Source organism: Gavia stellata, chromosome 6, assembly GCF_030936135.1.
Source record: "Gavia stellata isolate bGavSte3 chromosome 6, bGavSte3.hap2, whole genome shotgun sequence".
NCBI classification, from domain to species: domain Eukaryota; kingdom Metazoa; phylum Chordata; class Aves; order Gaviiformes; family Gaviidae; genus Gavia; species Gavia stellata.
This window is the reverse complement of record NC_082599.1, coordinates 26656427-26681602: the sequence shown is the minus strand read 5'-3', so window position 1 is coordinate 26681602 and position 25176 is coordinate 26656427. Positions and strand designations below refer to the sequence as shown.

Genomic DNA, 25176 nt, shown 5'->3' with positions numbered 1-25176 from the left:
CGGGACGGGCCCGCTGCCGTTCCCGGGAAGCGGGGAGCCGGCTGCCGCGGTGGCTGCGGGAGGCGCCTCCGCCCGGGGAGGCGGAACTGGGCCGGGGAGGAGGAAGGGCACGGGACGGCAGCTCCGGGGCGGCTCTGGCAGCCGGAAGGAGCAGCGGAAGGAGCTCGTAGGTTGGCAGCTTGCTATTTGGAAGCACTGCTAAACTCGCGTCACCAAAGCCCGTGCTCTCCCGTGGCCTCTTCGTCACGTTGATATCCACGAACGCCTCGGCTGGCGCTGGTGGCCCAGCAGGCCGAGGGTTTCTCTGGGGTTTGGGGGATGTTTACAGCCTGTTCGAACATTGAGGTTTGCTTGTTCAGACTTTGAAGGCAATTGTCTGAGAAGGGAAAACGAGGCTCTGTCTGAAGAGATGGAAAATACACTTGGATAATGACCATTTTCTGTTTGCCTCGGGTTATTTCTGGCGTTAATGCACAAGGGCGTCAGGCCTTGATGCAGTTTTGCATCACCGAAACAGTCTTGCATGTCTTTGTACTTCGGTTGTATAGATCTCCACAACAAAAAAAAGCTGATAACTTTTAAAATCTATTTTATATAAGTCCAGAAAAAGGAAGAATTTATCTTATAGTCTTAGCTTAACTGGAGATGACATTCAATAACAGGGCTACCAACACATCCACTGCAGCATAGTAATACCTGCAGAAAAGGTGGTCTTTCCTTTTGGAATTACTGGAGTCTGCACATAGGTCATCTCAGCACACGTTTCCTAATCCCATTATTATTTGGCCCTCCAGCTGGCTGATAACTTGTTGCAGGGTATGACAGGTAAAAGCGGTCGTGCTGCTCTCCATTTGAACCGACACAGTGGCGAAGGGAACGTCGGGACCAGTGGTCCCCTCCCTGCACTCTTTAGCAGGAGTTCATGGCTTCTGACTACCATTGGGAATATAATCCATAGTTACTTCTGTGGAAAACCTCTAACAAGTTTAGCACATAGCAAAGTTACTTGTTAGTAATAAAATAACTAAAATTTGCAGAAATAAAGTATTCAGAATGTTATTGCTGCAAATAAAGGTGCGTTAATGTAGTTGCTTATATTAAAAAGAAATGAGTGAGGTTTGATTGATTAAGTCTAAATGCCATTTAACAACCAGCACAAGCTAAAATTCTGTAGTAAAAATAATGTACTTTTTTAGCATCCACTTTATTTGTGTAAGTTATTCAGTGTAAAAAAAATTGCAGCATATTAATGACATCGAGAGCATATCCAAATGCTGGAAATAAGGGACACACTTGAAAAATATAACTGTGCTAATCTGTCCTTTGTTATGATTTTCTTTGCCCACGTAGGGCATTTAAAACACCAACACAGACTTTATCCCAGTGTGAAAGCTCCCATTCATTTCAGTTAGAAATTAATTGGAACCTGTGACCAATATTTTATTACGTGTTGAAACCAAGTAGATAATTTCTAACTCAGGTTTTATAAAAGGTTGCAATTTGATATATCTAGCTTACAGTTAAGTGGATTAAGCAGGTTATAAAGAGCCGCATTCAGGTGGGGCGGGGCAGTGGACCCGGGAAGCCTTTGGGAATATGCAAAACACCCTCTTCATCTACTGGCTCATGTCAGGTGGTGCCATTATTTCTGGTGGGACCACTGTACTTACATTTTTGTTCACCTGAAATAACCCTCCTGTTTCTTACATTTGATTATACAGACCTGCTAAGAATTCTGGAAGGATCTGGGTATTTTCACCTCCCTTAAGTAAAAATTGAGTGTTCCGCTGTTCTGGTGGGGGCTTAACACCCTGCAGGACCCTTGCAGTGAGGGGGAAGCACTTCCTTGCTACCAGTCCCTCTTGCACAAGGCAGGATACAGTCTAGTCTAATATTTGTTAATCTATAATAGTCTGCCTAAGTGCTGTATAGCAAAAATTTAATGTGTTTTTCTATGGATAAACCATCCGTGTTGATGCAAATATTTGCTGTTGCAAATTGTTACTGCACATGCAACTGTGGGAGGTTGCCTGGTTTGCTGCTGATTAGATTTGCACAGTGAGTGACAGCCTTGAACAAAATCCAAATCATACATTAATATTAATTAAACCCATGTAAGTTAATGCAGAATAAACAGTAATCAGCAGCTAACCGAACAACTGTAGTAAGCTGTCCACTCTAGCCGCAGGATTCTTTGTTACAAGATGCCTGACAGACACTTCACATTACATGTTGTTTAGAGAAAGGGAACAAAATCATTGCCAAGTTATGCTTATGTTAAGGAAAAAAATACAGAAAAGTTACAGGCTCAAAAGTGCTAGAAAAAAAATTTAAGCAACACTCTTGCTTTTAATATTTTTAGTAGCAGAAAAGGAGAGGCTGTCACTGGAAAAGATCCGAAAAAAGAATCTTCTGAATAGTATTTTGAAATAAGCAGAACCATCTAGCAGCACGGTATTTTTTATGAAACTGTAACTAAAGGATGTTAATACCTATATAACCTGTATATTGGGTGTGTTCACTTATTTTTATTAATTGAACATACTTTGTATTTTGCGCCCCTTTTATTACATTCTATGTCATATTTGCTGTGACTGCAGGCGAAGGGTTACAATAGTCACAGGCAATGAAGATGGGTGCTCATCTAACAGGTGCTCCGCTCCCTTTGTTCTTTGTATACACATATTCAAATCACATAAGACAGGGGACAGGATAGGGCCTGTTAACTCATTGCTGATTTCCCTAGCAAATAAACGAGCAGCTGCAGGTCCAAGCCCTGGCTTGGCGCTGAGAAGAAGGTGGAATTTGTGTGGGACAGGATGTTTTCACGGAGCCCTTTAGCCAACTTCTTTTGGGACTTACAGTGCAAAATATATTTTCTGCTTGTAGGTAAGAAACAGCATGAATTATATTTGATTGTCACTGTGGAGATGTGGGTTGGGTTTATACTCATAAATTTAAAAATATTTCAGTTGTATTGTCAGATGTTTTTATTAAAAGAAAGTAGCCTAAAAGCTTTTAATCAGATAGTGTCACCTTGTTTTATGAGTGGTGCTATAAACTTTTAGCAACTGACAAAAATTAGTGCTATACATAATCTGTATATAAAACATAGGCATTGATTACATATGTATGGTCACGTTTTATTAATTAGTATATACATTATGCATTCTTTTTAACAAGTAAGGCCAGACAGGTTCTGTACCAGGGTTTATACAGAAGCTGTTACACATCTCTTTAAAAATGCATTATGTTGAGACACTGCTGATGCATTATCTTTCAGTTCATTATGATGCTTTACAGCTAATAGGGAAAATTTATATGTAATATTTAAATGTACTTGGTTTTAAAACTAAATTAAGCTTTCAATCAACTGAAGAATGTCTTTCCATTAATAGTACATTTGTTTAGTATCTGGGTGCAGTTTTCGTAAGTATACATTTGTTTTCCATGCACTTGATAAAAAATAGATGTTCTATGCACTTTGACAGGAATATCCTGTGATCAAATGTTAGATAAACTTATATTTCTACAAACTCTTGTAGTTCACTTTTTCTGTATTTAATTGTTTTTGTAAATAGCAACAGAGGGAATATATACTATTACAAATGTAGTGCATCCTCTACTGATTCATGTGTAAGGACAATTTTTCTTTTATCTTTTTTGTGAACTTCATATACAGTTCCTAGTTTCCTTGATTTTGAGCTAAATACTTTGTCAAAAATTTTATATTAAGATTATTGGATTTCTTCTTCAAAAATGAAAACCCTGGTTGATAAAAATCACAGTGAATGTGCACTTTACCTACATTACAACTTTATTGGATGTTTTTTATTAAAATTCTACAAGAGATACTCATATGCAAGCAGAGTGCTTTAGAGTACACATTTGTTCACCAGGAAGTCTCATCATATACCCTTACTCAGATATACGTGTTTCCTAGTATGGGAAATGTGCAGCTTGTACTTCATATCATGACAAGAATCAGGTGCATTGGGGACATGACACAAAGCCCACCAAAGACATTGAATTCAGAAGCAAAAATTAGGTCTAATAACAAAGCTCAGTGGAACTTCTTCTTGGGCAAAATCTCAAACTGGGGAAGAGTATGACTGAGTCTCTGCTGATATAAATGGGGGTATAGGAATTGCAGATTCCCTGGTCCATTATATCTGGGTTTTTTCATAAATGAACATATTTGCAAAAAAGTGTAAAAACTATTATCACTGATCTAGTGACATTTTACACCAAGTTGGGATTTTTGGAGAGCTGAAGAGGTAAATGAACACTCTGGTGAAAAGCAGTTGAGAATCCAAACTCACTTTGACAAGGAGATGTGTATGTTAAATTCAGATAATGATAAAACCTTGCTAAGCAGGTTTCAGTTTATGCCGTAAACTCAAAAGTTATGTCATAGTTTTTTATTTAAACTAAAGCTACAGCCCTTGTTTTATGTCAACAATGATTCTGTTGTGCTTGCTAATACTGGCGATAGCAAAGTGAGATGGAAGCAAAGCACAGATCACTGAGCTCCAAATGGAGGTCGTTTTGGTACAACCCTTACGGTCATGATACAAAAACTAGTTTTTGGAATTCCATTGTCTTGGAAAACTATGTGTTATATTTAGAAAGCTATAGAGATAGGGTTAAATTATATAGAATTTGTGCCCAATGAGAATGAAGTAAGACTTTGGCATGTTGGCTTGATTTCACTGTTAACATTAATTCAAGGATTAGTCATAACAGTCTTCAGTTTTAATTACAAATCAAAATTAGTCTAATACAATAGAATCCTAGAACCATTTAGGTTGGAAAAGACCCTCAAGATCACCCAGTCCAACCGTAAACCTAACACTGCCAAGTTCACCACTAAACCATGTCCCTAAGCACCTCATCCACACGTCTTTTAAATACCTCCAGGGAGGGTGGCTCAACCACTTCCCTGGGCAGCCAGTTCCAGTGCTTGATAACCCTTTTGGTGAAGAAGATAACCCTTTCAGTGAAGAATAACCCTTTCAGTGAATAATATTTCAGACTGCGAAAGATCTGATCTCTGTTAAAGCCAGAAGTCTCCCAGCATTGCTCCTGTAAAACCCTTGCCTTTCGGCAGAGCACCATTATCTAGTAACCTCTCCGAGCCTCAGCCTGCCCAGCTCCTTGCCCACCGGCCATGGAGGAGCTCCAGCATGCTGGTGGCACTCCATGAAATCACCCCAGCAGACTCGGAGGGAGCAGCAAAAATTGCAGTCGCCCAAAGTCACTCCTGAACAGACACCGGGGAAAGCATGGTTTCTGCCCTCACTACCTCTGGCCTTTGCTAAAAGAATTTCCTTAACTGCAAATCAAAATGTCTTTCCTTTCCAACCTGTTACATTGAGCCACTTTTCCCCATGAATCAAGTGGAACAAAGTTAATTTACAGTTTCTATTCCCACATTTTTTAACTAAGAATTAATTAAGTTTTCCAGCCACAATTCTCTTTATCTTACTGTATTATGGTGGCACCTTCTACACAGGTGGTCCCAGTTAATGCTAGTGCTCACTAGACCTGCTTGGTTTTTGCTAATTTTCTGCACAAACAGATCTGTGAGAAATATTATTTATTATGCATATTTTTTGATTACACTGCAGCTGTTACTGGCTTCTTGTCCTACAACATAATCTGTTACCAAGAGCAAAATAAACTCAAAAATTGAGCAATGTCATGCCTAAAGAATGACGAAGGATATGGACAGATCTTTTAATTGATCATTTACAGATGTCCCAGTGTTTGACAGATGTTTTTGACTTCATTCAAGGAGATTTAAAAATTGAAATGTATTCAATGGGTTATATGAAATATATTTCCAGCTTTAAATATTTACGGAGGAATTACGTTCTTTTTCTCTTTTTCAAATGGCAACAGCAGTTTAAATCTGATTTGTATTGTAAGGTTCACAGGGAGAGAATTTTCCTCTCAGAAATGTTACAACAACCAACAGAACTAACCTCCCATTAGCCGGAGTCGAGCAAGTCACTAAGAGTTGTGCAGTGTTAGAAAACAGTGCAAGAACAACAGGCCACAAGTATTATTAAAAGGGTAGTGGAGGAGGCTTCCATTTGATGTGCTTCAGCCATTTCAGGTGTTTGATCTAGAAAAAGTTAAGCATGTAAACATCTCTGTCCTGTGTATCCTCCACTTAAGCTTCTCCAGATTTTTTCTACACTCGTCCTCCTTTTTTGTCCCATTCTCCTCCTATCTCAGCTGATCCCCAACCGACCTTTCCACATCAATGTCCATGCAACCTGAAGTCTTCTGCCCGCTTCCTCTTTAGCCCCTGAGAAGGTGGGTTTGCCAGTCTGTCAAAGGATTTCACTGTCTTTATACACATGACCCCTATAGTGTCCTGCCACATTTTCCTTTGGTTTCCCTGCCATACCCTCAGAAATGCTGTGAGCTGTCTTCTCTAGTTGAGTATAGTATTGCTCAGCTTTATGAAAAGTGAAGCCAGCCATAAAATTACTTTTTTTGGGTAGACTTTGTGGCTGGCTTTGTATTGACTATAAAACTCACTCGTTCCTGAATAGACAGAATACGACCAGAGATTTCCTAGCAATCGGGGGTTTTCCTGACATACAGTTAGTATCTCACAGATGGTTTTGTGGGTGCCTTCAGCAGCGAGGACAACATTGCTGGCTACCCACAAGCTAGTCCCCTCCCACACCATTTCTGCTCTGCAACTTTTCGTGCCCTTCCACAGTACCTCTAACATTAGTTACTGGCATTACATATTGCCATGGTGCATCTGTTACCCTCACCCCCTTTTTGTGTCCCTACACTGATCCCCAGCGACAATTTTCTTTGCGATTAGCTCAAGTGGCAAACAGCTGTGCAGTGAAATTTGAAGATTCTAACCCAAAAGACATATACAGATACCATATTATGCTACTGAATTGGTGTTTTTATCTTTTCCTGCTATATAACCTAGGAAATTAGACACAAATGAACCTTTAACAATTTCTTTTTGCCATAAAGACATATGCTATGAAGGTAGGAAATTTAAGAAACAAAGTTATCAGTGCTTATATTAATCTTTAATAGCACAGTCACATATTTTTCACACATAGCTCCCTCTGCCCCAACTTTCCAGGGTATATGTACTTCAGCTGGGGATTACTTTTTTGCTACAGGTATTGGAAAGCGTGTCAGGAATCACAGAATCATAGAATACCAGGTTGGAAGGGACCTCAGGGATCATCTGGTTCAACCGAAGATGTTCAGTAGCAGGAAAAGAATAGATGGTGCATGGTGAAAGCATTGCATGTTGCCCTGAGCAGCGCATTCTCTCTCTTAGTTTCCAGTGTGCTCTTATACAGTGGTAGACAGATTACTTAAATCACGTTTTTCACATGTTCTTCCTAATAGGGGGTTGCTTTTTTCCTAGGGTTTTGACTTAGCACTTGCAGTGTGCTTTTCAGCAATATTGAGCACTCAAAGCTGAGCAATCAAACCTGCAACTGAAGTCAATAGGAGTTGCATCTTGAACATACTAAAATCTGTTTATATGTATTTTGAAAAATCAAGTCCTTAACAGTTCAAATTGATCATCCAAAATGAGTGGGTATTTTTGCTATTAATTTTCTCTGTGCTTAAATTCCTCATCTGTAAAGTCATATCCATTATAATGGTGTTGTGAAATCAATTCATTAACGTCGACACTTTACACCATTGCTGTACTTGCAAGTGCTGTGGAAAAGTTCACATGGAAATCGATCACTCAGTCCTAAGAGTAAAGTTTTTAATAAAGTTCTATAAATCTGTCTCAGGCCAACACAAAGAAAAATGATTCAAAAATAATATATGGCAAAGCCGATGATTAACTGAAGAGTGGCCTTTTTGCACCCTAATGGAGGCAGGATTCTTGGAGAACAGGATTAATCATGTGGCTGAAAATTTTGCTTTTGTGCATACCAGCAGCAAACCTTAATTCGGATCTTTCCTAAAATTGGAATACTTGACTTTTGCAAGCTTAGTAATGTTTCTGGAATTTAGTCTTACATGTACAGAGCAGTCAGCAATAATAACTATACATAATTTTAATCCGACAAATTCAAAGAAGTGCTACTTGTTTGATTTTCAGTCAGTTTCTCAGTATAACTGGCAAAGTAACACTAAGAAATTTCTCTCTAGCTAAACCAACCCAGAAAAAAAAATCCTAAAAATTGAGTTTGCAATCCAAGACTGTGAGACAGTATAAGACCTAGAAATTGGGAATTTTTTAAAAGGAAAATATTTTCAACATTTAGGTAAATGCACGTTTTCCATTTTCGTCAAACTTTCAACAATAAAATATCCTCTGCCCAGAAATTGCAAATATCCTTCCTTTGGCTTCTCATATATTTTAAAGCTGGAGCTCTATAGCTAGATTCAGCTTCACCAGGGTCAATAAGTTTTTGCCCCTTTCTTACTTGAAATCTGAGTTATAACCATACAAAAAAGTTTAAGCTTTAACCTTGAGAGTTTTTTCTCTGTGAGAATTTCTCATTTGAGTTTTCCAGGGTTTCCATTTGTGTTTTGGGTTTGTTTATTTGTTTGTTCTTCCGTTTTTATGCAGGTATTTGTTCTGCCTTAAAGTTGACAGTACCGTCTCATACCATCCATGGTATTGAAGGGCAACCACTCCATCTTACTGTAGACTACAATTTCAACGCTACAGCTTCTGAAATCCAGATAATTTGGCTTTTTGAGAGGCCTCAAAATAATCCAAAATACTTGCTTGGCTCTGTAAATCAAACTGTAGTTCCAGACTTGGAATACCAGCACAAGTTTACCCTCATACCGCCGAATGCATCTTTGATGATCAATCCATTGCATATCAGTGATGAGGGCAATTATATTGTAAAAGTCAATGTCCGTGGAAATGGGACAATAGCTGCCAGTCAAAAGATTCAAGTAGCTGTTGATGGTAAGTTAGTAAAATATAGTATCTTCATTTTGAAAAGAAAATTGCAATAGTTTTGAAGTACTGGTTCTTCATATCCAGTTACAATAATATATAATTTAATCCATTTATTCATGAATAAATACTAACAACTAAGTCATGTTATCTTCTACTGCTGCTGGAGGGAATGCTGCAATATGTTGTCTTTAAACAAAATTAATATATTGACTAATGTTTCAGGATCATAAGTAAAAAATTGAAGGAGTATAGAAACCAATAATTAATATTAAATTAGACAAACTTCTAAGAAATGATGTTTCATAAGGCTCTGCTGTGCTGTCAGTCATGAGGATGTATTAACTTTCAGATGGTCTTTTTCCCTGAAAAACTCTTCCCCAAGGGAATCTGCAACCATCTGCCAACTCAGGATTTTATTCTGCCTGCAAGCTAGAGGACTGTGGCAAGGTGTCCCTAAAAAAGGAAAGACCACAGTGGGATTTGAGGGGGCAAAATTTGACCCCACCTGTAGAATCTTATTGCAGTGTCTTATTCCACTGTCTCCAGATTTTTTATCGGAAGATTTATTTGTTGTTCACATTCCCTATGCTGTACAGCCAGTCAGACAGAGAAGAGCTGACTGCCTCTTGACTCTCTGTTTTGTTAGATGAGCTCTCTACTTGGGCCTACCATGTCTTTTACCTTCTGTCACTATCGAAGAGGAGTCATTGAGTTTTGCCGGTGACCTTGTGTCTGTAAAAGAAGCCCAGATCTGAATTGCTAAAATACTGAAGTTCCCTCTTTTTACTCTGCTCCTTATGGTGGGGATAGAAATAAAAGGGAAATAGAAAAGAATGATCTAAAAGAATGGCAAGAGGCTACTGTAATTTATGGATTATCTGGAGGGAGTCCTGTAACTGTTGGGCTTGAAATAATGAAATTAATGGCATATTGGCATGGCAAAGTTGTAGCTGCCATTTAACTGCCATACTCATCCCAGTTTGCGGCCATCCTCACGATCAGATTGACAGCGTATTTCAGCAATGCCCGGTGTCAGCAAGCAGGCTGACAGGCAGGCAGCCATACTGAGGAAGTCGCACGCTGTGGGCGATGTCACGCTTTACACTCTTTTCATTTCTGTGGCCACAGGGATCTGCTTATGAGGCAGGAGCTGTAGGCCAAGGTATACCTGACTGCAGCCTTTGTCCTATTACCAGTAATATAAACAGTCTAGTTTTGTTTGAGTACTAGAACAATTCTTACAGTCACCAGCTGAGAATATGGCCTTCTTTTTTCAACCTTTAACCACATTTAATAAATAAAATTTGAAAACTTTCCGGAGAGGATGATGACTGCTATTTGTATCATCTTGACAATGAAGACTGTAATGTACTGGCTCGTCATTTTTATAACTCTTCTTATCTCTTTATTTTACAGTTCCTGTCACAAAGCCAGTTGTACATACTGAACCATCTTCAGGGGCAGTGGAGTATGTAGGGAATATTACGTTAAAATGTACTGTGGGTAAAGGTACAAGGGTAGTTTACCAGTGGATGAAAAATGGGAAGCCTCTCCATGCTGGCCCTAATTACAGCTTTTCATCACACAATGCAACACTTCTAATTGTTCCTGTTGTAAAAGAAGACATTGGGAATTACAGCTGTCTGGTATCTAACCCTGTCAGTGCAATGGAAAGTGAGATAATTGCACCAACCATATATTGTGAGTATATGAAATATTCATAATTACCTTTGTATAAATGATCTGGCTGGAAAGAGTGCCTCTAACTATGGAAACAGGCAGAAAACAGTTGAGTCAACATTATATGTGAGCTTGCATTCAAAATGAGCTTGTTTGTAACAGCTCTAACTTACAACAGTATAATAAAAAGTTACTCAGTGTTATGTAGTTGTGAAGATGAGTCTGAACTGCAGAATTCAAATATGAACTTCAAGAATTCTACACTACAGACATCTTCAGATCTGGAGATGTGACTCAAAGGAAAAAAATAATCACATGGGTATACAGGAAAATATCGTTAAAAATGGAGACAGCAAACAGTATCAAAAAGCTAAGTACGGGAAGTACCAGGCTGAATGAGTGGTGTTAGTGGTTTTCCTCAACATCATTTCGAGTCCAGTCCTGTTTAATACTTCCATTAATGACGTCAGCATAAAGATTGGGAGTATCTCAATGAAGTTCACCTGTGACGTTAAACTGGGAGGACTGAATGACTTCGACAGAGTACTAGAACTGGTATGAAATTGCTAGTAAAAAATAAATGGGCATGCACTTTTAGAAAATAAAAACCATGAACTTCTGCTGATAAGATGGAGATTGGTTGGGAAATAACTGAGGCAGTGAGACTGGGTGATTGAGCTATCACAAGATGTCTGTGAACTGGCAGTGTGATTCAGGCATGAGAAAGACGTATGTAATTCTAGGGTGTGTTGGCAGAGTATTTCTAGCAAGGAAATATGGGGAATACTAATGGCGCATGGAAGATGAGACCACATGTAGGATACTGTGTGCAGTCCCTGCACATCCCAGAGTACTGATCTCGAACTGGAAAGAAACAGAACAAAAAGGAATGGAGAAGAGACCCAGAGAACTCAGGCTGGCTTAGTAAAATCAGAGCTGAAAGGAGTGTCTGCTTTCCACGTCAAGTGGGAAGCACAAGGGAGCAAGAAGAGTTGCGTAAAGACCTGTACTGTCAGAAGAATAAACCATAAAGTAGCCATATATTTTGACTGGAAATGAAAGCACCTGAGAAGCTAACTGTGAACGTAGATTGAGTTCATGAATGAAATGAGTTGGAGGAAACAAAAGATTGGCTTAATCAGCATTCAACAATAAACTTTAAATCTTAGAAAGGGCACTCTCATTTTGTTCCTTATCCCTCCTGTAATGTCAGCTCCCAGTGCCTCCAAGATTTGCAAGCAGCACATGCTGTGTATGTGACCTTGCCAGGCTCTAATCCTCACATCCTCAGGGGTCGAACTGTCCTTCTCAGAGGAGAGCTGAACTGAGACAGGTCAGGACCTACCTTGCCACCAGCTCTGTTCAGATATAACCAGTTTCCCCAGTGGCACAGTGTGGATGGCACAGTGCAAGGACTGGAACTGGATTCCTTTCCAGCCAAGGGCTGGTGCTCGCTTTTCCTTTTGCTGGGCTCTGTAATCTGGCAGCTGGTAGACAGCCCATGCCCTAGACTTGTCATGATGGCACTACCAGCATATTCAGAACCTACACCTCTTACTACGTCATATTTCCCTCCTCCTCCTTTCTTCTCCGATACCCATTCTGCTACTTATTTATTTTTAATTACAACTTGGAAGAGTCGGATGAGGGAGTGGCTTGCATCTGAAGTGTGTGTGGAGGTCTCTACACTGCAGCAGCAGAAGAGAAAAAGACTGACTAAATTAGCGAAGACTGACAAGGACGTTGTTAGATGAGAGCTTACCCTTTAGGTGCAGCTTGTAAAATTGACAGCAATGCAGAGGTGAAGATGAAGGAGCTGCTGCAAAGAGTCCTAAACGGGGCAGATGTGAACTGAGCTTCCATTCGCAATAGACAGAGGAATCGTGATAAAATGCTCTACAAGGAAATAACCAGCACTGATGGTTTTTTAACTTACTATTACTTTAAGGAAAAAAGAGTCATATTTTTTCCTCAAGGTAGCACATTTTTAAATGCCTGCTTTTGTACAGTCAACTCAGCTCACTTAAGTACTTAAAGTGCTAAGAATGAGAGCTGCATGTGTACGAACATGCTGCCTCTTACTGCTTTTCTCACTTTAATGAGCTATGAATGGGCCTTATACACCTCTCTCTTCAAACACAAAACTTGGGGATGCTGTATCCAGCACAACCTGACAGCCTTCTTACAATGCAATAAAATCAGGTCAGGCTAGAAAAACATCTGTCACTGTTGGTACCTTTTGGACTGCTCTGTTCGTTTGTGGCCCCTTCGGCATTCGTGTTTCTGACCTGTTGCACGCAGGATTGGCTCCAGAGCACTTATCTCACTGATGGGTGTCTGGGACACTCACACCAACAAGGTGTGTACCCTTTAGTCATGGTTCTGGTACTGCTTCCTTCCTTCTCCCTCACTCAGCTACATGTATTTTCCGGAAAATTTGAAAAATCTTTCCAAGTTCTAAACTGAAAACCTATTTTTGACCCATTGTTTCGCAGAACTTTAAAATCTCAAAGTTACTTCCTTGTCCACAATTCTGGAACCTTTTACTGTTCGAGTGATTTAGTATATCGAGTAATATACTAAAATATCTTGAGATTCAGTTTTTCTCCACATGTGGAAATACTGTTACAAGCATTTGCATTTTGAGAATGTACTTTTTATTTCATCAGAACTGAGGGTTTGCTTTGTCTGTAATTTAAAATCTGAAAAAAAATTTGAAGAGAAAACCGTGCAATGCTGAAAGACTGCAATACTTGCGCTACTATCTGTATCCAAATTGGTGGATACATTATTGGGGTCTTACTTCCTGAGCTGTGCGAAGTCACATAATTCGGTCCAACCTCTGCCTGCAGAGGTAGTTTGTCTCCCAGCTCCCAGTTGTCAATAACAATCCAGAACAGGCCCTGGGATCTCTATGTGCCATATGTCATTGCTGCGGGGGAGTTACTGGGGGTGATAAAAAAAAGGTCACTCACAGTAAATACCTGCCATCTGCTTGGAAACTGTAACAGTCTCGTGGTGATGGAAGCAATTGGAAATATTCCCACAGAACAGTAAATTGTTACTCAGAGCAGGTGATTTATTATTTTACAAGTCATTTAGTTAACTGGCTTTACTGAGACAAGAGGCAGGTTTCTGTTGAGAACGATACTGGAAAGGAGAAGTAGAGCTGAGGGATCCATGAAGGCTGTCATTGTGGTTTTTTACTGAGGATCAAAAGGGTTTGTTTTGTTCTTCATTCGTCATTAGTATTATTCCGCTTCTCCATTACCTGTGATGATAATGCACCCCAGATTGGGTGGCTGGCTGTTGCAGTAGTGTGACCCAGAAATAAATTACTTCAAGACTGGAAGAAGCTGCTGTCATGGCAGCTGCAGCAGAAACTGTGTACTGTGGTGACAGCGTTGAATTTAACAGATTAAGTGGGATTTCCTTCCTTGGGACTTCCCAAAGCTAGAATATATTTAATCCTAGAGAGAAAATGGTCAATTACCAGCTTTTCAGAATCATCCCTGAAATTGTATGTATCCCTCAGCTACCAAGTGTTTAGGGATTGCGATGATACATGCGATTCCCAGCAGAGGCAAAAGACTGATCCAGATGAAGCAGAAGAGTTACCCGATGATTGTGTTGACTTCATAAAGGAATGCCACTTTTCAGACCTTGCTAAGATTTGACTATTTTTAAGAGAACCTTTCTTTGTTTTTTCAAACATACTTTCCCAGCCAGTGTGCTTCAGTGGTTTTATAATGGTTTTGTTCAATTTGCAGCTTTCATTACACAAGTGTAGCTATGTTAGTGTTGTCTATTTATGCTGCAGTGTTATGATACTGATAAAAAAGCAAAACTTCATTCTGATTCTTTTGCAGACTGTAGCAAAATGCCCATTATAGTGGGAGGGCACAGAGACCAGTCAGCTATTCTTACCATTTATCTCTGTTTACATATACCAAAGGTTATATTATCAGTGAAAATAAGCACTAATTCTTCCAAGAAAGAAGGATAGGAAAAACCACTGAATTGCTCTGAAAAGTAAAAAAGTGTGTTCCTGCCTATAAATAGCGCATGAGGGGGTTTACTTTCATTTATGAAAGAGTCAAAGTTCAGTATGTCCTTCTCCTTTCCCATCTGAAAAAAAGGGAAGTAAATACCTATAAAGGGTGAGCCCTCATGAGAGGCTGGTGTTCTGGGAGAGCTCCTCATCCACAGAAACGTGCAGTCCAAGTGAGGTCAGCCAAGCCAAAGTAGTGGTGATAGGTCTGCAGTTCCCAGAAATGCTCATTACAGGGTCAGCTGGCTCTTGGATACAGTAAAGCAAATGACTCGGGAACTGCAGAGCCTGTGAAGAAGCAGCCCAGCACCTAGAGTTTAAAAAATGCCTTGATTCTTCAGAGTGGCCACTGTCATGTAGGTGGGAGCAGCGCTAATTCATGCTGAAGTGAATCTGTATTGCGTTTCCCAAGTGCATTGCATTATGCATGATGTTGGGCCTTCCTTAAAATGAGGCTGCAAAAAGCTTATCACTAAGAAATAAGTAGAGAAAATAATAAAAAGTTTTACAAGTTTATGTAGTGAAACATGGACATGTGGTTAAAAGTGGACTAAAATGAGGTCATGGTGTGATAGTCTACATTCTCTTGTCTAAGCCTTCACAAACAGAGAAAAAAACCCAGAGGCACACACAAAATGGCCTGTTTTGTGCTGCGTGCTGTTTGCCTGTGTGTTCTTGAAGAATTAATCAGTCTCTTAAAAAAAGACAGGCAAATAGAAGTGTGCACGTTAGGGAAAGGTCTAACATCAGTCTGAATTTCCTGGTGAGAAATAGAGTCTGAAACGTGCCAGTGTGCCACTTCTTAATGCTTCCAGACAGCCCTAGGAAGGTGGAAATATTACTTGATTGCACTGTCTACAATGGGCATAATATTGACTTACCTGTCTTTTTGCCATGCCATTCTGTGTGAGGCACTTGTCAGCAGCTTTACTGAACTTCAGGGATCCCAACAAAAAGATGTCTCCTGCTCATTCTGCATCTTTTCTTCTTTTGGCTACTGTCAATATTAGGTCTGTGCATTTTTGATTATGCATGTAAGCCCTTAGGGAATTAGCAACATTAAAATGATTAGTTCTTTTGACTGGAAAAAGTAATTTAGTAAGGCACATTTTGATTATTGTATTCTCTACATTAATTTCTATACATAGATCCCTGTAAAAATAGATTTTAACATGTAAAGATATAAAACGCCTGTGATCTGAAATGATCTATTAAAAATAGCACGGGAAACATAATATTTAAATATATTGTTTCCCTTCCCATTTTCCTATGAAGATTACCCTAAAAATGCATAGCTGCTCAATTTTCTGAGTAATGAACACATGACTCTTGGACAATCTATGCCTCTTCTAGTTATATTCAGAAACACAGTTTTCTTTCAGCACAAGGGCTTACTCTTGAAAGAAACATAAATGTTGAAATAGTAGAGGCCTGCTAAAGTGGAGGGAAGGTTAAAGTTTGTTTTAGCAGTCATTTATGGAAAACTTTTTATGAAGTTATCTAAGGCACACCCCACTCTATATTATACCTGTAGATTAGTTCCCCAAATAATTATTATACTGCAAAGTATTGCAGTGAATGTTTATATATTTCAAGGCTAATTTGTTCACTTTTAAATGTGCAGAGAAATTACTTATGCCAATAAGTTTGGTATTTCAGTAGAAAGGGTCAAATATGCCCCTGAAAGAAACCTGCCTCTTTACTGCACATCTTTTCCAACTGTTTTCAGTTTTCATTTTTTTCATCATACAGAACAATGCATAGATCTGTGCTTTTTCCCTAAACAGCAATTAGATCAGTATTAAGTGGTTGTAGTCTGAGATAAACCTACAGATCAAGTTATTGAACTGAAAGCCTTTTAATTGAAATGATTTAATCCAATGCCAGCCATTCTAAAGGTTAGTCTAACTTAAAAATTCTAAGTTTAGAGATATGCTTCTATTTAAAGTTTAATGATATACTTTGATTTTAATTTTTCCACTGTGTTTTCTTTTTTTTCAATGCAGATGGACCTTATGGACTTAGAGTTAAATCAGATAAAGGTCTGAATATAGGGGCGGTGTTTACAGTTGACATGGGGGAAGTTATACTGTTTGATTGCTCAGCAGACTCAAATCCACCAAATACTTATTCGTGGATTCAAAGGGCTGACAATACCACTCAGGTAATCAAATATGGACCCCATCTGGAAGTTGTATCTGATAAGGTGGCCCAGAAGACAATAGATTACATGTGCCGTGCTTTCAACAACGTGACTGGAAAACGAGATGAAACTCGCTTCACAGTTGTCGTTACTTCTGTAGGTAAGAACGTTAATTCATTGCTGTAACTGTAACGTCTGAGCAGAGTGTCAACTCCAGAAAAAGGAAATTATTCTTAGAGAGAGAATATGTATCAGAAGTGAGGTCTTGCTAACAATGTAGTAAAGGGGATTTTAGCCATTCAGTGGGATCCGGGTTTTACTTGCAGTGTGACACGGCTTGGAACAAGACCCGCTAAGATGCTGAAGTTTTGTGGGAGTTTGACGCTAAAATATATTTGGCCATTTGGAACTTTGTCCCTTGGGTAGAAAAACTTCCTCGGTAGGCAAACCTTATCATGACCAAGTAACATGGCAGAATTATATGTCTCTTACTCTGTTTCTTACTTGTTGCCTTTAAAAATGATAAAGATGAATGGAGAGAATGATGCAGAAATTTGCCGAATGCAAGGTGGGCCTTTCCTCCCAAGGGCAGATTTTGTCCAGGATTCACTGTCCCAAAGCTTTTAGGAGCTGTGAGCCCTGGGGCCACCAGGTGACCAGTACGTGGGGTAGTTTCAAGCATACATCACTGACTAAAATAACCAGGCACAGACTCACAGCAATGAAGGTCTTTAATATTTTTCCAGTGTGGTTAGGTATTATAAGAACCTTAATTTAGCGTATGATAATAATGCAAGCTGTGATGATGAATGGTTTTATTACAATCTGTTCGTAAAAATTACTTCACTGTCATGTTTATGAAATTATGGATTGACTGCTAGGTTCTGCTGAATGCACACCTTTATTTCTCATACATTATAACCTCAGTTCCTGTATCAGATTGCATTAAACAGCAACAAAGCAGTTTTGCAGCAAAACTCCAGAAGCGTACAGAGGAGAACAAGATATTGAGGAAGTCTGATATCTCTTATTAATACAGATCAACACAAGTATTTTCAGATAAGGAATGTATGCTATTAATGTTCAACAAGATAGAATAGATTTCCTTTTAGAAAATTTATCAAAGCAGTTTCGCTTGTGTAGAACAAAGAGCTCAGCCATTTGTTAGTCAGGTAAACAAGGAGAGCAGATGTCCATCGTTCAGGCTGACTTATGGATTCATCAGAAATCCATGTCTCTGAGTATGCTGGAAGGAAGATGAGTTGCAATTTTACAATGAGAATACTGCACTTTAAAACTAAACATTGTGGTTAGTGGCAAAACAAAATGTAATCAGAGCTATGTATCAGTAGAAATAAACATGACATTTCTCCAGGAAATTCATGCAAGCTATGATATATATGTGTATATTCATCAACAAGTGTTAAGAAATTCAGCTGAGATTTCCTTTCAAATGCTGAAAAGAAGGGAAAACCACAGCTTCATGTTTAGTTGCACTTAAAAACATGCATTTCCTAATTACAAATATTTTGCCTAAATAAACCTTTTGAAAACATTTTATCCTGTGAATTGAAAAATTTAAAAATATCAGTTTCCCTCTCCCTAGTAATTTTCTTCTTGATGAGTATTTATTCATATAGCACTAAATCCAGATGTCGAGCCTACACTTTGCAGTGCTGAACTGATTGACTCTAAGAAGTATGAAATCACACACGAGGCTAAACCTCAGAGACCCTGCTCAGGCTAAATTCTGGTTGGAACTGATTAAACATACTAAGAAAAGACTATGAATTTTATTCCATGTCCCTTCTCCCTGTCCCCATAATCCTAGCTACAGAGCCTGGACTGTGCCTCTCAAAATACTGGCAACCCCGTTTTCAGCAGCAACAGGACCTTTAATGTTCCAGAAGACCTTACACAACTTCCCCACCTAAGGGACTGAAACTCACCTATATGGTGCTATAAACAGATACCTAATTAATGCTAAAGATTATCAAGAAAACAAATATATCAGTAAGTTACAATTATATCAATCATTGCACTAAGCTGTTACCCAGTTTTAGCCAAGACTAATTAGATTTTAAAATAAGAGGATATATCTCATTATGTACACAAGTCATTGCTCAGTTCTCATGTTGAGTCGACTTGAGTGTGTTAAATGCACCTAAAGAGCACGTCTTTGTTTTCTGCACTGGTATGCCTGTGGAGATAAGATTTATTGAGTCTAAATTTGAAATTATTCATTTGAAAGAACACTTTTAAGGACTCAGCTGATTCTCCAGCATTTGGGGTTTTTTTCTGAGGAAAGCAGTACATTGAAGGAGTATGAAAGAAATTTGGTGAAATTGCAGTGATTTATTTTCCCATATCTTCATGATTCATCTGGTTTGAAATCCACATATGTAATCTTTGTGATAACCACTGCACACATAGCCAGCACAATGCCAGTGAATTACATGGAGGTGTAAGTAGGTGTAAGTAACACTGTCTGTCTGCACAGGAGTTCATAGATGTGCTGGAAACACATCCAGCTAAATAATACGGATTTGAATTGTACTCGTAAAGCTGGCACTAACAAATATGCAGTATTAATTTACCTGTATGGATTGTGACATGGCCTTCTGTGACATGAATTCTGCTCGATTCAGGGCAAAAGGAGGAAATTAAGGGTGCACAAGCAACTATGTCTGGTATTTCCTAATTTTCACATTCTTGTCTTTGCAAATTTTATGCAAATGTTTTCAACATGGTTTTGTGTATGTAATTAAATACATATTGTATTTGTGTTTTATCAGTAAATCCTGCTGGAAAACTGCTGCTAATGCATATCTCAGCAAAAGATCTGAGCAAAAGAAAGAAATACTTTGGTTATATTTAGATATGAATACAAACAAACATAATTTATTGGCTTCTGATGGGATTTGAGAAACAACAAGACTGACAGTGATCTGAAAATCTTTAGAAAAAAATACAACTCCTACTCTACAGCTCCTACAGCTAGGAGGATTTCCCTCCCATCTAGCACAAACTGCTCACCTAATTGTCACCTAATTTCTTGGTAGTTCGGTGTCTCTGTGCCTAAAATTAGAATATTCATCTACTTTTTGTGATGCCGTAATTCATGGATTATGTTTACTGACCTTCATTTAGCTCTAGGTGCCAATCTGTTCTGGACTCATTTCTGATATGCATATCATTGCTTTTCCAGTTCAGGAGATTTGTGGGGAAAAAAAAATATTACTGATTCACAAGAATCCAAATTTTGTAATACAGAACAAGACACTAAATACAGTATTCATCTTCTTTGTCACAGGATTGGAAAAGCTGGCCCAGAAAGGAAAATCTTTGTCATCTCTTGCAGTAATAACGGGAATTTCATTATTTTTGATCCTAGCTATGACCTTTTTATTCATATGGAAAAGATATCAGCCACATAAAGGTATGTAAAAGTTAAGCACACTGCAGCTCTTTTTGTGGACCATTAGAGCAAAAAGAATTATTTTTCTTTTTTTTTCTTTTCAGTGATACAACAGAAGCTGCAGAGCAGGTACAAAAAGAAATCATTCGTAGGTCTTGAAGTCTCTTCCACCAAGAGAATTGCATTTTATCGTATTAATTTTCTTTCCTTGGCTTATGACATCAAACTGAAAAACATGTTTATGTTTTCTAGGCCAGAGGCTGATTACAGGAAGGCACAGACATTTTCAGGTAATGCTAATGAAAGAAGTGTGAGCATACGGTCAAAATCCATTCCTGCAAAAATTTACCATCTCCACATACAAAAAGAAAGAAGGAAAGGAAGGGAAGTGTGTTTTTAACTTGGGTTGCACACCTACCTCTTTGTTAGCTTACTTAAGATAAAAGCAAAATGACAACAGGCCAGCATGGGTTTAGCTCATGCCTGTAGTTCACAGCATTATGTACCTGTTGGCTTGAATTCTAGCTGTTAATCTCTGTTAGAATCACCTGTATTCTGCTGTTCTCACCAATATAAAATAAATTAGTGTTATTATGGGAGCATCACAATTCTAAATGTTCACGGCATCAGTCAGTACCAAAACTGTGAGATGTTAATATGACATTACAGTATAAATATTTTAGCCTCTACCACATTCTGTACTACCTTCCTCTGTGTCATCAGGACCCAGTGTGTTTTTGTCACTGCCTCTTCCCTCCACAATCCTTCCCCCATCATCCTGGGCAGGAGAGGCTGGAGACCGGCCATCCTTTGGAAGGGTAGCACTTTTGTTCCCATCCCTTTCTACCAAAGCATCAGAGCAGGCCATAAGCTGCTACATGCGAGAGGATAGAGAAGTATATGAAGCTTAGGAAGGTAAGAAATTCCCCTGAGCACAGAGCATCCTTCAGCCCAGCAAGTGGTATCAGAGGAGAGAATCTCAGCACTGTCTTCAGTGCTGCAGCCTTTGCTGTGGAGTGATGCCCAAGAGTCTCAGATCTCCTGGACAGTGGGAGGGTAGAGAAAGAGACTCCCACCCTAATTACAAGTTGTATCTGAAGCCCCAGATACAATCTGTCAACTGGTTTAATAATGTGGCACCTATTGGTATCATGTTCCCTTTTTTATTCTCAGCATTATAAAGGATTCAGGTGGTACTGCCTCACTACAGTGTAGATGTGCTGAGCTTATGGACTGGGCCTCTTTTCTATGAGAAATGAAAGTAAATCGGTCTGCTTAGCCTTCCAGCAAAGAGAGTCCCATTGGCTCTACCAGAATGGTTACTGAGGTTAGCAAGAGGCTCCTCACTTGGTCCAGGTGTTGGAGATAGCCAAGCACTGTGCACACCCGCTGTGCAGCTGCCCTGCCTTGCCCCACACCAGCTTAGGAGCTTGGCAGGGAAGTGATTTAAAGCAGATCAAACAAGCAATATACAGATGTTTTTAAAATTAGGCCAAATTACTTTGCCAGTCATTATTTTCCAGGGTCATATTAGATCTCGATACCTTTTTTCGTGTTTGTTTGTTCTAACTTTAGGACATGAAAGTGCTTTGGATGATTTTGGGATATATGAATTTGTCACTATTCCTGATCTTGCTACTGGTTCTAGGGTATGTGATTTTACATCATAAACCAATAGTTTCTTTTCTATTTCTTAAGATGTACTAAATATCTGTACTAGAATCCTTCTGTCAGTTTACTTCTGTTGCTTTTTACAGATGTCTATATGACACCATATTCATGGCTATTGTTTACCTGGTACTTACTCTTTCTTTTCTGTGTTACTAGTCCAGTACTTGTATCAACATGGTGCGGTAAGGAACATACCAAGCTCTAAAGACAACAGTCTCAGTTCAGCTACCCTATATTAAAAGAATATTAGTGTTGCGTGGATGGGTAGCACTGAACCACTTGTGTCAGACAAGCAAATTAACTATTGTGATGCCACTTTCTCCATTGGCCCTGATACTGCTGCTCATGCAACGTACAACTTCGGCAGTGCAGAAAAGCCTCGGCGGGGGTATTTAAAGTTTTCATTGTAAAAATATGCAAACTAAATCTCAGCTATATGTCACAAGAATTAGTTTGCTAGCTTCATGTATTGCGGGGGAGGACTTAAGCACAGGAATTTTGCTAGCAGAAAAAAATCCTACTACATATGCTACTTCTCTGCTTTGTCACTTTGCCGGCATTACTGTATAGCAGTTGGAGATCATTCTGATGTGGTGTAAAAGGACAAAGAAAAAATGAGAAATAGGGCCACAAAATTTAGGGACAACAGACTTAAACCGAGAGGAAGTAGACAAAGCACTTTCCCTTTGCTAGGGAAAATTTCTGGCAATACAATATTGTACCTTTGGAGAGCATCAATATGGTCAGGTAAGGGAGAGGTCTTAAAACATGATCACAAAGGGCCACATCAACAGTCACACCTATTTTGTTAGTGTGATTAGTTCTCATAATACATGGTGTATTAGCAAAAAACAGTCATAGATTAATAAACCCTTTTCTCTGGTGGGGTTAGATGATTGAAATAGACATTTCTAGGGCTAGAATGCTATCGTAAAGGTTAGTGGAAAGACCAGATTTTTACAGCAGCAGAGATAAAAGGCTTTTAGAAAACAGAGGAGCTGAACTGTATCTGTGAAAGTCTGTGACCGTAGGAGGCTTATTAAGTATGGAGATCAGGCTCTAAATCATCCCAGCCTTAGGCACACTGTGATATCCCCTAGGCTGATCATATCACAAAGCCACATTCTTGCAGAATCGGGGCCTTAGTAGGTCAGGAGGGAGAGAGAGGTGACAAGGACAACAGAATGGGTGTACAAGCAATGAAATCTATTCTAATTTCCAGTAAGATTTCAAGAAACAGGAGAAACCCCACTGGTTTATGTTCAGTTACTCAGATTTATGGCATTGCAGATGAAGTCAGCATTTGATCCGCAGATTCATTTTAGTTAGTTAGCAGAAAACGGGAAAAATAAGAAAGTGGAGATAATGAAGAACTGGAGGTTGGGTATAGGCAGAAAGACTGAGATTTCCTTATGGATAGGGAGTCTAGGTGTTGTGTTGGTGTAAGAGCAGATTTTATACTTAACATATTGAACAATTTCATTATTACTTCATTTATGGAAATTCCTTGCAGTTCCCTCTCTTTGATGTGCTGGTGGGAGTTTCATGCTGAACCCTTTCCCTGAATTTTTTCTGCTTTCTTACTATCTATTCTCCTGCTTCTCTCTTTATTAAATGTTCCTTCCTTGACTTGTGGTACACTAACATAAAATACTTGCTATATTAAATGCAAGAGCTGCACCCTAAATCTTCTAAGATCCTAACTGAATTTAAAACTATTGTTTGCCTTACCATAAATGTGTTGAAAACTTATTCAAAATTAAATGTAAACTAATAGAGATGAACTGTTAAATCCACACGCAAACCATTGATAGGGAAAAGTTAAAAAAATGAGAAGCTACATTGTCAGTGTAATTTCTGTTGAACCTTTTCCCATTTGTACTTACAGTAGAAATACTCTTTGCTACTTTTAGGTTTCAAGTCAATCTATTCCCGGCTCTGACTTTGTCCCAGGCCAGGATATGCTTAGTACAGTTTATGAAGTTATTCAGCATATTCCTGAGCAGACACAACAAGACCATCAACAGTAAGTTAAAGCCTGCGTGCGCTCATGTGGTAGCTCAAAGACAAATACTTTTGCATCCAGAACAATTTACATTTTGGTAGCTGGTGTTTGATTCCAGCGAGAGGGGTAAGGAAGGAAAACAGGTGTAAGCTGCATCAGTTCCTCCAGCATTTCCTATCCAATCCCTCACTTTTCCTCAAGACTCCTGTCTGTGGTTTCATCATGCCAGTTTTGTCTAAGTGTGAAAAAAAAAGCTAAGATCTTCAAACACAATTTCAAATGAAAATTCCCAAATGTTTTAAGAGGGTGGCTATAGTTTCACAGCACTGAGACATCAGCACTTCCCCCTGAGCAGGTTAAATCTGCAATCAAAGCAGTTTAATTGGCAGGCTTCCAGACCTGCCAGCTGTGTGCCAAGTAGAGTTAGGGGGTTTTTCCTTGCAATATTGAAACTGGTCAGCGGATTGATAACAAGTGGTTGTTAAAATGGTCACTGAAATATTAACGAACAATGCCTAGTTACCTGAGTAAGCAATATCTTAATTTATATCTTAACTAATGATTTAGAGCAAAAGAATTCTTGTTCTGCAGTACTGGGAACTCCACAGAAACACTTTTACTGAGTTAAATGCCAGAAAGACCACAGCATGCTTATGCAGTTAGTTGTCTGGTAGTCCTGGTTTTGTTCAAATCACCTACTTCATAGCACTTCTTGGCATAAGAAGAGTGAATACACTGTAAAGTTTCTGTAATGGCAGTGTAGCTGCCATAAATCTGTTGTGAATATCGACAGTCTTTCTTACAAATTAAGAACAACACACAAGACCTTATTTGGTAATGAGCCTATTGTATCACATTTTCCATGGGTTTATGATATGTTCTATTTCTTTTACAGTTGAAAAGGAAAATACACACTCTTACCAATATACTAACCAGTTGGCTGAGTAATCACAATGTTTATGTGACTGTATTAGCATTCAGTACTTACACTATTACAGATTTTGTGCAGGTTACATCTTCAACTGTGTGCCCAAATTATGTAAGCAAACATGCAGCCATGCTTGTCAAAGCAAGCTGATCAGTGAGAAAGCAATAATGAATTACTAATGACATTTTTGTTCTGCTTGGAGTTACTCACTTTGAACCTTAAGATGATTTTTTAAACCAGATGTAAAAAAATAGTATTCATAAAGTGCATCTTTTCTTATTCTTCCTCCTACATGTCTTCCTTAACTTTCTCACTGATAAGTGACCCTTCTAAAAAACGAAT

The 25176-nt window shown here is 38.9% G+C and overlaps 1 protein-coding gene across 1 annotated transcript; it reads left to right on the top strand.

Annotated features, from left to right (window-relative positions):
* The first annotated feature begins 2819 nt into the window (after window positions 1-2819).
* Window positions 2820-23931, top strand: HEPACAM2 (HEPACAM family member 2). Its single transcript, XM_009811109.2, has 9 exons — window positions 2820-2889; window positions 8594-8944; window positions 10355-10639; window positions 16676-16972; window positions 20126-20251; window positions 20335-20359; window positions 20483-20520; window positions 21806-21879; window positions 23815-23931. Exons 1-9 carry the CDS (start codon window positions 2820-2822, stop codon window positions 23929-23931), a joined length of 1383 nt encoding a protein of 460 aa, XP_009809411.2.
* The last annotated feature ends 1245 nt before the right edge of the window (window positions 23932-25176 follow it).